The sequence below is a fragment of the Salvelinus alpinus genome, chromosome 24 (genome assembly GCF_045679555.1).
Source record: "Salvelinus alpinus chromosome 24, SLU_Salpinus.1, whole genome shotgun sequence".
NCBI lineage: Eukaryota > Metazoa > Chordata > Actinopteri > Salmoniformes > Salmonidae > Salvelinus > Salvelinus alpinus.
Genome location: NC_092109.1, coordinates 5,631,999 through 5,644,598, shown reverse-complemented (window position 1 = coordinate 5,644,598; position 12,600 = coordinate 5,631,999). Strand labels below are relative to the sequence as shown.

The 12,600-nt window shown below is 43.9% G+C and overlaps 1 protein-coding gene across 2 annotated transcripts in view; it reads left to right on the top strand.

Annotated features, from left to right (window-relative positions):
- The window catches only part of LOC139552025 (electrogenic sodium bicarbonate cotransporter 1-like), a 76,148-nt gene that overhangs the window by 24,214 nt on the left and 39,334 nt on the right, over nucleotides 1–12,600 (top strand). For both annotated transcript variants that reach the window (XM_071363363.1, XM_071363364.1), the window contains exons 4-6: nucleotides 3,562–3,697; nucleotides 7,889–8,049; nucleotides 8,294–8,476. In XM_071363363.1, coding sequence (XP_071219464.1) covers nucleotides 3,562–3,697; nucleotides 7,889–8,049; nucleotides 8,294–8,476 — 480 coding nt within the window. The remainder of the gene's footprint in view (nucleotides 1–3,561; nucleotides 3,698–7,888; nucleotides 8,050–8,293; nucleotides 8,477–12,600) is intronic.

Here is a 12,600-nt window from a genome sequence, read left to right as displayed (position 1 = left end):
TCTGTCTGTCTGCGAAATGTTGCTGTAAACAGCTCTTTGTGGTTGACTGAGAGGGTAACTAGAGGGAATACCATCACACGGTCTTGAACCGTGGGGTCCCCCCCCCCCCGAACCATAAATACTCTGACACACTGTATTGACGATGAACTTAGCTATTGCCACTTACGCCAAGTGTCAGTACACTGAAGAGGATTATATCATTGACACAAATGTCCTTCACCTGGTCCTGTTCTTGGTCTATAGCAGGATCTCGAGAAGGGTGTGGTCATGTCACCAACCCTGGTTAGCTACTAGGGATGTGCATCTTTCCCTTTCGAGACGATTCGATACGTATCTTGATACATGGGCTCCGATACGATACAGGAACGATACGGTTCAAAAAACAAGGTGACCTCCGAAAACCAGATGGAGATGGGTAAATTAGACTCGCGTTCGGTCTTTATATTACTGTAGCATAGACTACGCCACAGCAAATGTAAGCCTACCTGTCACAAGAAATAAAGTGACCATGATGAGATGATCGGTCTACATGCGTAGTGAACTGCGCTCCGTACTGAGATGGGTCTGTCCCCACCCTGAGCGTTGATTCATCATGCAGAGGACGTAGAGAAGCCAGATTTTAGACATCACATATACTTGAACAGTTCCATTTCACGCCATCCTGTTCATCTAAATCATTTATTATATTCGACCGGTTTCACACATGTATTTATCCCGGGAAAAAGGAGAGGTTTTGAGCGATAAATCCCAGTAACCAGGTTCCCGCCACACAAACTTAGTATGGGTAACGTGCCACCACAACACACGCAGACACCTACCCTACAAGTCTACAGCACAAACATTTTAACTTCGAGGATTTTCCAAACTCTGTTTTGCCCTCTGGCTAATTCCCCTTAATCCTGTTGATTTTGGCAAACAGTGTGAAGCCGTCCACCTGAGAGTTGTGTGCAACAGCAACAAAGGCCCGTTTTTTATTGATAACACCAGTTGGTAGATTTAGGAGGCGAATGGCATGGTGTTCTGTACGGCGTTAACAAACACTCCGTTGTAAAAGTCAGGCCCTAAAAGTCAGACAGACTGGAGTAAGACCGAAGGGCACACACACGTATGCGCATTAGCATGCCTGTACACACACACACACACACACACACACACACACACACACACACACACACACACACACGCACACACACTGCAGACATCAGAGGGACAAAATGTTGCCTTAAGGCCCTGTGTGTGTGTGTGTGTGTGTGTGTGTGTGTGTGTGTGTGTGTGTGTGTGTGTGTGTGTGTGTGTGTGTGTGTGTGTGTGTGTGTGTGTGTGTGTGTGTGTGTGTGTGTGTGTGTGTGTGTTTAGGGTAGCTGATATGCTCTAGTCTAGTGAAAATATCCCTTATGTCTGTATTTTCTATGTCAGGGAGTCCTAACAGTCTGGTGTACCATATACAAGACTGAAAATATAACTCTGGATGCCCCTTGTCTTGTCTGGATCATGTGATATTTATTTACACTGTGTGATTTATTCCCTCTTTGTTTATTTTGAGCAGTTATGCAGTATGACTTTGTATATGGGCATCTCGGAATGGAACAGGACAAAGTTGTCCTCGAACTGAAATCAATATAATGAACTACAACAACGGAAAACTGTATTTATAGAGCACAAAGTGATTAGCCATGGATTAAAAGCTTACTTAAAAAAAAAAACTTTCCACAGCTAATTATTTCCCAATTATTTTGTGAACTATATAAAGCAACTCTTAAAGGGGCAATCCGAAGTTGAAACAATAACACCGGGGCATCCCCACCCCTGTTTCGGTAAAAAGCTGAGGGATGTGATTGGAGAAATGTAAGCACTCTCAAATTCATGAACAGAGCTAGGGATGCAAGGACTGAGCATCTATGATATCAAAATGATAGTTTTACCTGTGTTTTGAGGCTATACAGTGTCTGGTGACATTCACTTTATTTCTAAACATTGGCGTGAACAAGCTTCTATTTTGGGTTCGAATGGTGTGCGGCAGTTGAACTAAGCTCATGGGGGCATTTATCAATGGGAACATATCATTCATTAATCAGTCCAAAGAAAATGGATGTTGCAACTGCAGATTAACCCTTTAAGCCCTCTCTGGCGTGTGAGAGTGTTCCTCAGGTGTCAGTAAGTCAGTTAGTCTTTGGAGCTTATTAATGGCTTCCGTAGGGAACTCTGTTCCTTCAGAAATAGCCTGGTGATTGACATCTTCCACATCCTCTTTGCGAACATCGACTCTACACGAGTGGCGCAACCTTTCCCTCTCCTACCCATAGACGTGATAGCAGGTGTCAATACAACTCTATCTATTCTCGCAAATCTACTTGTGACGAACTGACTCTCCGGGTGTCAGCTTATCGGCTTCTCTAACTTTAAAAAAGCAACAAAAACAAACGTTCTCTGAAGCTACGCCTCTCTGTGTATACACCGAGTTTTCTGTGTTGCATTTTTACGGTCTTTCTTAAGAAACGTAATCCCCAGTTAACCCAGAACTATGCGTAAACAGATAGTCTGTCCATGAGAGATTAGAAGTGATATGACTCATTAGTCACACACACACACACCTGGTGTCAAGTAACCCCTTTTCTGAGAAGGAAGTCATTTCCTGAAACGCACATGCACACAGGTGTGTGATTGTCTTCCCTTACGCTACGCATTCCATCAGCTCTGGCTTAGTGAGTATGTCTCATTCTGGAAGCACTGCTCCTAGGAAGCAGGGAGATCAGAGTAGAGTGAGATAAGCATACACATGTATTTACCGTCACATTTATTTACTGGTCATGTTGTTACTGGTATTTTATTTCTGGCTGAATTCCTGTCTTTGAGCTGCCAGTGAGCACACGACAACATGCCCGCCAATAGTAGTGATCAGTAATATTACTGACACAGGCCTACCTCAGACCAGGGGTTAAAGTTATCCGTCACGGCGACAGGTTTCCGTCATATGGATGACATGAGAGGTTTGAGTAAGAATGATTGATTATTTTGGGTGAAAGAAAACACTCCAGGACACACTTGAACGTCTAAAACTACTGTAGATAAAGTATGTAGAAATGAAAATGGACCTTTGTACAGTATTATCGAATAACTGCCCTTTTTCTTGCCCGCGAATTGATTGTGACAAATTAATCGGTCATAAAACAATCTGTGCGGCCCTCGATTTCAAAATCTCAATATGGCCTTCGAGCTAAGATTGGCTTAAATTTCAGTCATGAGATTTTTTTGTTGTTGCTTTAACCACTGAGCCTCAGACCCTCATGTGATCTTTCTCTTCTCTTTGCTCCCTCTCTTTCTCTCTCCACCTGCCCTCTCTCTCTCGCTCTCTCTCTCTCTCGCTCTCTCCCTCGCTCTCTACGCTCCCTCTCTCTCTACGCTCCCTCTCTCTCTACGCTCTCTCTCTCTCCGCTCTCTCTCTCTTCGCTCTCTCTCTCTCTCTCCGCTCTCTCTCTCTCTCTCCGCTCCCTCTCTCTCTCCGCTCCCTCTCTCTCTCCGCTCCCTCTCTCTCTCTCTCTTTTCCTCCCCATCCCCTTCCAGTCTCCGCAGCAGCAGAGAGGATCAGGTTCATCCTGGGTGAGGAGGATGACGGCCCCCCGCCACCTCAGCTCTTCACTGAGTTGGACGAACTGCTGGCCGTCGACGGACAGGAGATGGAGTGGAAGGAGACAGCCAGGTGAGCGGTCATCTATACACATGCATATATGGTGTACCGTACCCACACACACACACACACACACACACACACACACACACACACACACACACACACACACACTGGCTCTTTCCTTTAGTTGGAGACTTGGTCAGTTGGTCAGTAAATCACTCAAGTCACTCATGTGCGTCAGTTCAAATGTCATGGCTTTACACATTTAACTCCCTTAGGCCATCAAGGCTTAGTAACATTACCCCCTTGTCACCAACACACACCCAGTTGTGGTATATTGCAGTAGCGGGTGTGTGTATAGATGTAGGGGAGTGTTCGTGTGCGTACATTAATTAGGGCTGGGAATTGCCAGGGACCTCACGATACGATATTATCATGATATTTAGGTGCAATTTGATACTGTGCCTGTGTTGCAATTTGACGTGCCCAACTCAATGTTAGGAAGGTGTTCTTAATGTTTTGTACACTCAGTGTATGTCTGCTGCAGAGAGAGCAAGATAATTAGTTTTCATCAGTCATGAAAATAAAAGTGCTGAAAACATGTTGGCTCACTATTGAAGATGGAGAACAAGCTATAGGAAGAACAATTGTTTTAGTGCAGGTACAGCCGACTAGCGCTAATGTTACCCAACAAATTATTATATATTTTTGTATTATATAAAAAAAAATATTGATACTTGGAGTATCAATATATTATCGTCCAAAATAATATTGCGATATGTAACGGTATACATTCCTCCCCCCCCCCCCCCCCCCCCATTACTAACATGAATTCCTGCATAGGAGAATAGTGTGTCCTTCAATGAACTCCTTGCCCACTCTTATCTGGATGAACAACACTGCACTGTCCCCTCAGTGAACCCAGAACACAACCTCAGTTACCTACCATGTGATTTTCTTTCTGGACAGGTGGCTTTCTGACAGCGCTTCAGAGTGTTGATTTAGGATACATTATGCCTTTTACAGATGTAGGATTTCAATTTGATCACTCTTTTGTTGCTGTAAATTTCCCTGCAAAGCAGGAAATGCAAACTTGTAGTGTATTTGAGTTTTAAAAAGGCTTCTAAAGTTGGTCATTTCCACTTTGACATTTCAGACTTGATTTGCCCTAATGGAAAATGTCAACCCCTACAAAAATGTCAATTAATTCACATTGCTGCAGAATTCTTTTCCTGCTGTAGCAAACTGACTTTTTTAATTTTACCAGGTAAGTTGACTGAGAACACATTCTCATTTACAGCAACAACCTGGGGAATAGTTACAGGGAATGAATGAGCCAATTGTGAACTGTGGATTATTAATTAGGTGACCATGATGGTTTGAGGGCCAGACTGGGAATTTAGCCAGGACACCGGGGTTAACACCCCTACTCTTACAATAAGTGCCATGGGATCTTTAATGACCTCAGAGAGTCAGGACACCCATTTAACATCCCATCTGAAAGACAGCACCCTACACAGGGTAGTGTCCCCAATCACTGCCCTGGGGCATTGGGATATTTTTTAGACCAGAGGAAAGAGTGCCTCCTACTGGCCCTCCAACACCACTTCCAGCAGCATCTGGTCTCCCATCCAGGGACTGACCAGGACCAACCCTGCTTAGCTTCAGAAGCAAGCCAGCAGTGGTATGCAGGGTGGTATGCTGCTGGCTAGTTCCTACATATGTAGATGATTTAAGATTAAACGGATCTGATCCAACATCAGTATCAGTACTCTGATACGCTTAATACATATAAAGTTTTGACCCTAAGGGCCCTGGTCAAAAGTAGTGCACTAAATAGGGAATAGAGTGCCATTTAGGACACAGGAACAGTAATGAAATAGCCAAATACGTCAGTTGTTTTTACTAGCAGCAGTGAGTTCCTGGTTGACTCAAAGTCACGGACGGACGGAGACAGTAACAGCATTGCAGGTGGAAGACAATGGACATTCTCTTTAGGGAAACAAATATCTGCTTCATACATATCAATACACCTCTGAGTTTCAGTAGCAGGCCTATCTATTATCATACACCCACACACTGATACTCACACCCTATCATTCTCTCGCTCCCCCCTCTCTCCCCCTCTCTCTCTCTCGCCCCCACCCTCTCTCTCTCTTTCTCTCTCTGTTTCCTCCCTTTCTTTCTCACCTTACCACTCACTGACAGAGACATGTACACACATACTGAAAGATACGTGCTCCTTCACCCATTCACTTAAAACCTCCAATAAGCCCCTGCTGTAATACTTGAATTGAGAGTGCCTTGAGTGTCTTAGAGCAGTGTTTGAACTAGGGCTATCACCACTCCGAACAGAAACGAAAAATGCCACTCTTTGGAAGAGCGGAGGTAGAGTGCCGTCTGAAACAGTGCGCCTCGTCGGACATTTGACGATAGTTCGGCAGCCTCTGCCTCTCTTTTGGTGCGGTGCAGGTGAAGCCCGCCTCTGTTTCATGCAGCGAGCCAGAGCCGTTCTTCCACTGTCGGGAGAAATGGTCATGCATATTAATATATGATAATTGCATGCAAATAAAGGTTGCTTTCTACCACACCCACAACGGAAGCACAGTCATGGTCTCAGATTTTCAGGTGAGGCTAACGCTCATGGTTAGCGTAGTTTTTGGTGTTCTTTGAAACCAGGAAAGACGGTAAAAACATGCCTTCTCAACACAGCGGTTGAAACATTCATAACCGATGGGCAATACATCAGCGTACAAATTGAATGTCTACGTTGCACAGTAGGCCTAATATCGCTATCTCTAACAGATCTCATGGTTTATTTTAGGGATGAGGAGACTCTTCCTGATTCCTTAGTAAAAGGGAGTTATGAAATCTGAAGACACATTACATTAACTGGGACACATTAAACCAATCATATTCACAGTTTCAAACGTCAACTTCAGCACTGCACAGGTGTGTGAATCATCTTTATTTGTATTTTTAGTGGAATAAACTTTATGGTTTCTTTAAAACAAGAGGTCGGTGTTATGCTTGAATTTGACACAAATCCAAAGAGGAAGTCTGCAACGGTTGTATGAAACCAATCAGTATGTCAAGCAAAGCTCTCAACCATGCCAGCCCACTCTTAATTTCTATTCAGTTCGCCTCGCCATATGTTCGGTGTCTGAACTGTGCGTTAGAAGATTTCAGTCCACCCTCAAACTCCCTGTGGGTTCCAGCTCCCTGTCCCTCTCTCTCCCTCCCCTTCCCTCATCCCTGTCTCCCCATTAGAGGGAAAGTAAATCCCTAGGATGTGAGTGTCCCCTCCCTCCCTCCCTCCCTCCCTCCCTCCCTCCCCTGAGGCCCGTCTCCTCTCCCCTCCAGGGGCCTGAATGGAGGTGAGGCAGGGGGACCGAGGTTAGATGAGGCCCGGTGGAGCATGAGTTATGACCATAGGGACACTCTATCCCCCTAGGAAACCCCATGCCCTCACCCTCTCCTGGACCAGGTGAATAGCTCTTTGTTATGGAGAAATGAGAAGAATTCTAAAGGGATAAACCTTTCCCTCTCAAGGATCTGACTGCCAGAGTGGGTTTGTGGTCCTTGTCTTAGTTTAGAGACGGTTATTTTAAGATGCTTTGATGTGTACGGTTACAGAGGTTTTCTTCCTTTAAACGTTTTGGAGCTTACGCCGCGACCGTTTGTGGTAGATGGCGACAGATTGTGGTAAATTGCATCATTCTGGCAACAATGGCTGCCACTTATATGACGTGCCATAGAATTCTGCGGCACCCCGCAAACTGTGCTGCGGTACGCCGCAACTTTTAAAGGAAGAACCACTGTACTTGGCAATGGACAGAACCACGTTCAGTATGGAAATGTACAGTTTTTGTATTGCGTCGTCCCGCATCCCCTGCTATTTTCCGTGAACAGTGAGGAATGCATGACATAGAGGGGTTGTTTTGTAACTGAAAAAAAGAACTGTCCTTGTCTCCTTTTGTCTTTGACCTGTTTTTGGCTGTGAAATGATATGAAACGCTTTGTTGGGATGTTTTTATTGTTCTCCTCTTCTGACCTTTATTGGGAGGTAACTTACCTTGCAGAACCTGCGTCTCCGTAATGATGATTTAAGGATTTTTAAAATCAAACTTAACCAAGGTTATTCCCTTTCCTTCTGTTTGTCTCTGTATCTATTTCTTTCTGGGTCTGTCTCTCTCTCACCCCCCCACCCCATACCCTCTCACCCTCTCTTTCTCTCTGTCTTAATCTATTTCTCTCTAGGTGGATAAAGTTTGAGGAGAAGGTGGAAAAGGGAGGAGAGCGTTGGAGTAAGCCCCACGTGGCCACCCTGTCCCTTCACAGTCTGTTTGAGCTGAAGAACTGTATCGAGAAAGGCACCATCCTGCTGGACCTGGAGGCCTCCACTCTACCACAGGTGGTCGGTAAGACAACTACACTTCCCATAAGCCCCGGCATCTCACTGCACCAGACACGCAAAATCATCAGTCAGTGTGTCTGACTGTACAGTGCTTTTACAATTGGGACATTGCAAAACAGTGCTCTTTGAAACCAAGTGTCCTCAATATTGACATGCTCTTCATTCCCTTTTGCCTCTCCCTGCCCCCTCTCTCCCTGTCCCCTCTCTCCCTGTCCCCCCTCTCCCTGCCCCCCCTCTCCCTCTCTCAGAGTTGATCACTGACAACCAGATTGAGATCGGTCAGCTGAAGGCCGAGCTGAAGGATCAAGTCATGTACACGTTGCTACGGAAACATCGTCACCAGACCAAGAAGTCCAACCTGCGCTCTCTTGCCGACATCGGCAAGACGGTGTCCAGTGCAAGCAGGCTGTTTTCCAACCAAGACCAGAACGGTAATGCAGATGCCAGTTTGTTGCAGTCTTTATTTGTTTTGTCCTTACTTCCTACCTTATCCCAATAAGTTCTACCAATCACATCTACAATGATAGATTTTTCCCTCTGGTGGACTTTGTCATCAATTCTATAGGATATGGTGTAGTGTATGATCAACATTATGGGCCATCATTTGATTGCATTAAAGATGTTATAGGTACATACTGTTGAAGTCAGAAGTTTACATACACCTTAGCCAAATACATTTAAACTCAGCTTTTCACAATTCCTGACATTAAATCCTAGTAAAAAATCCCTGCCTTAGGTCAGTTAGGATCACCATTTTATTTTAAGAATGTGAAATGTCAGAATAATAGTAGAGAGAATGATTAATTTCAGCTTTTATTTCTTTCATCACATTCCCAGTGGGTCAGAAGTTTACATACACTCAATTAGTATTTGGTAGCATTGCCTTTAAATTGTTTAACTTGGGTCAAACGTTTCGGGTAGCCTTCCACAAGCTTCCCACAATAAGTTGGGTGAATTTTGGCCCATTCCTCCTGACAGAGCTGGTGTAACTGAGTCAGGTTTGTAGGCCTCCTTGCTCGCAAACACTTTTTCCGTTCTGCCCACAAAATTTCTATAGGATTGAGGTCAGGGCTTTGTGATGGCCACTCCAATACCTTGACTTTGTTGTCCTTAAGCCATTTTGCCACAACTTTGGAAGTATGCTTGGGGTCATTGTCCATTTGGAAGACCCATTTATGACCAAGCTTTAACTTCCTGACTGATGTCTTGAGATGTTGCTTCAATATATCCACATAATTTTTGTTCCTCGTGATGGCATCTATTTTGTGAAGTGCATCAGTCCCTCCTGCAGCAAAGCACCCCCACAACATGATGCTGCCACCCCCGTGCTACACGGTTGGGTTGGTGTTCTTCGGCTTGCAAGCCTCCCCCTTTGTCTTCCAAACATCTCAATGACCATAATGATGGTCATTATGGCCAAACAGTTCTATTTTTGTTTCATCAGACCAGAGGACATTTCTCCAAATAGTACGATCCTTGTCCCCATGTTCAGTTGCAAACCGTAGTCTGGCTTTTTATGGCGGTTTTGGAGCAGTTGCTTCTTCCTTGCTGAGCGGCCTTTCAGGTTATGTCGATATAGGACTCGTTTTACTGTGGATATAGATACTTTTGTACCTTTTTCCTCCAGCATCTTCACAAGGTCCTTTGCTGTTGTTCTGGGATTGGTTTGCACTTTTCGCACCAAAGTACGTTCATCTCTAGGAGACAAAACGCGTCTCCTTCCTGAGCGGTATGACAGCTGTGTGGTCCCATGGTGTTTATACTTGCGTACTATTGTTTGTACAGATGAACGTGGTACCTTCAGGCATTTGGAAATTGCTCCCAAGGATGAACCAGGCTTGCGGAGGTCTACAATTTTTTTTCTGAGGTCTTGGCTGATTTCTTTTGATTTTCCCATGATGTCAAGCAAAGAGGCACTGAGTTTGAAGGTAGGCCTTGAAATACATCCACAGGTACACCTCCAATTGACTCAAATGATGTCAATTAGCCTATCAGGAGCTTCTAAAGCCATGGCATCATTTTCTGGAATTTTCCAAGCTGTTTAAAGGCACAGTCAACTTAGCGTATGTAAACTTCTGACCCACTGGAATTGTGATACAGTGAATTATAAGTGAAATAATCTGTCTGTAAACAATTGTTGGAAAAATGACTTGTGTCATGCACAAAGTAGATGTCCTAACCGACTTGCCGAATCTATAGTTTGTTCACAAGAAATATGTGGAGTGGTTGAAAAACTAGTTTTAATGACTCCAGCCTAAGTGTATGTTAACTTCCGACTTCAGCTGTATATCTAGGTGGCAATAGACTGGACTATTAACCATGTGAATGTGCCTGGCAAGATTCTTGTAACCCTGAGTGTTGATGCTTGTGTTTTTTTTCTTCGAAATACTACTATCTCCGAAATGGATTCAGACTTTACAGCATCTGATTGAATTATTTGTCAAAACCTTAACTGCTTGGATAGCCGCTCACAGTAATACGGTACTGCACTTTGAAGTGTGTGAGATTGTTCTTGTTCTCTCTAACCTCTAACTGCACTCTTTATTCTCCTGAGCAGACTAACATTCTCTACACTGGCTTTGTAGGAAAAGTCTAATAAGTTCTTGTCTTTTCTCTTCTTTTCACTCCTTTCCTTTCCCTGTCTCCCTTTCCTTCCTTCACTCATTTACGCTCTCTCTCTCTCTCTCTCTGGATGCTCTGTCTGCACTAAAGCACGCAGTCCCCATGAACACCCCCAGCCCTTCCCCCACTCCCACCCCCAGTCCCAGTCCCAATTTGTGCCTTATGCAACCCCGCTTGGCTCTGAGGAACCGATAGAGGAGGTCCAAAGAAGCTCCAGCATGCAATACCTCAGTAAGTCAGGTTATAATGCATTTATTACACATGGGATACCTTACTAAGTCAGGTTATAACACATATGGCACAAGGCTTGCCTGTGTAAGTCAGGCTATAATGCATTATAACCAGTGGTTGGAACCAAAGTTATTTTCCTATTGTTTCGTTCTAAACAGAACCACTATTTTAAACATTTTTGTTCCACTGTTCCGACTAGCAAAATAAAGTTCTGAACTTGAGGAGACTTGAAGCGCTGGGCAGCTTGTTAGGTAGATAACAAGCTTGTGTGTGCAGAGCCTTACCAGAGTTAAAAACACGTCTTACCTTTTTGTAGTTATTAAATCCAATGTGAAATGTAATAACTATGCCTATAGTATCCTTAAAAAAAGTGAATTAATAAAAAATCTCTATCTTCTAAATCAAGTTTGTAACGTCAGTACAGTAGCTATTCTTCGGAGGTGGGGATGGGCAGGTAGCTTAAACACACACAGGCAACGATTATCAGCTTGCTGGCAGCCACTGGAATAAGTTTCGATTTACAGAGTGAGGCGCTTTTGTTGCGTTTTGTTGTGGGACTAGAAAAAAATGTCTGTAATGTAAAATAATATTATTAACTGGTTCCCAGCTTTTAAAATAACGGTTCTGTTCCGGAACAGTATGGATAACTTTCGTTCCAGGTTCCGTTTCTGTTCCTTACAAAATGTCATTATTTTCCGGTTTTCGGTTCTGTTCCCTGAACCGGTTTCAACCCCTGATTATAATATTATAATGCATTATAACATACCATTGTGTGGGATACTTTTGTAAGTCAGGTTATAAAACAATACAACACTCTAACATGGAATTTTTTTGGAATGCCTGTGTAAGTCATACGCAAATAATGCAATACAACACTTTAAAACAAGGACATTTTTCAATAAGTCAGGTTATAATGCATTACAACACCCTAGTGTGGGATACCTGTGTAAGTCAGGTTATAATAGTCATATAACATAGTCTATAACAGATCATAACACATACCTTGACAATAGTCTATGTGCTAATTTGCGATCCAAACTTGTATTGCTGATATTAGCATAGATGACTGAAAACAATACTCTCATGGGAAATCACGATCAGTCCACCATTTTTGGAGGATTTTTTTATACGACTGCATCAAACAGCATCCAAGTCATAGTCTATCATGCCCAGAGAAATAGTAAACAACCAACTAGCTAATGTAGACCCTACTTGACTATTGACCAACTCTGTCAGGTTAACAGAACTGCAATGCCAACCCAGCCTTCTCACGGAGTCTGGCTATCTCGCCCACTCTCCCACTCGCCCACCAACCCCACCATAGACTACAAACACGACTGAGTGTCCGTGCCCTCTCTCTGATTTGCCGTGTCAGTGAGGGACCAGTTGGCATCAGATCAGAGACGAACAGGGCACGGCAGTGGGAGATTTCAGTCAGAAGATCTGATCCACTGCAGCTGGCATCGGCCCTAAAGCTTAACTAAGCCCTGGCAGCCTTCCAGATTTATATTAGTTCCTTCTGAAGTTTCTGTTCCTATTTTCTTCTGTTTCTCTTCATCTCCTTCATAGAGATCAGTCTAATCTCACTGGGCCTTTGTCTTTTCTCTGACTTGTGCTTTACCTTTCATCTCAGTGACTTTGTTGGACCCCAGGGTTGTGTTCATCAGGCACCAAACGGAACAAAACTGCCTGAAACAGGGAG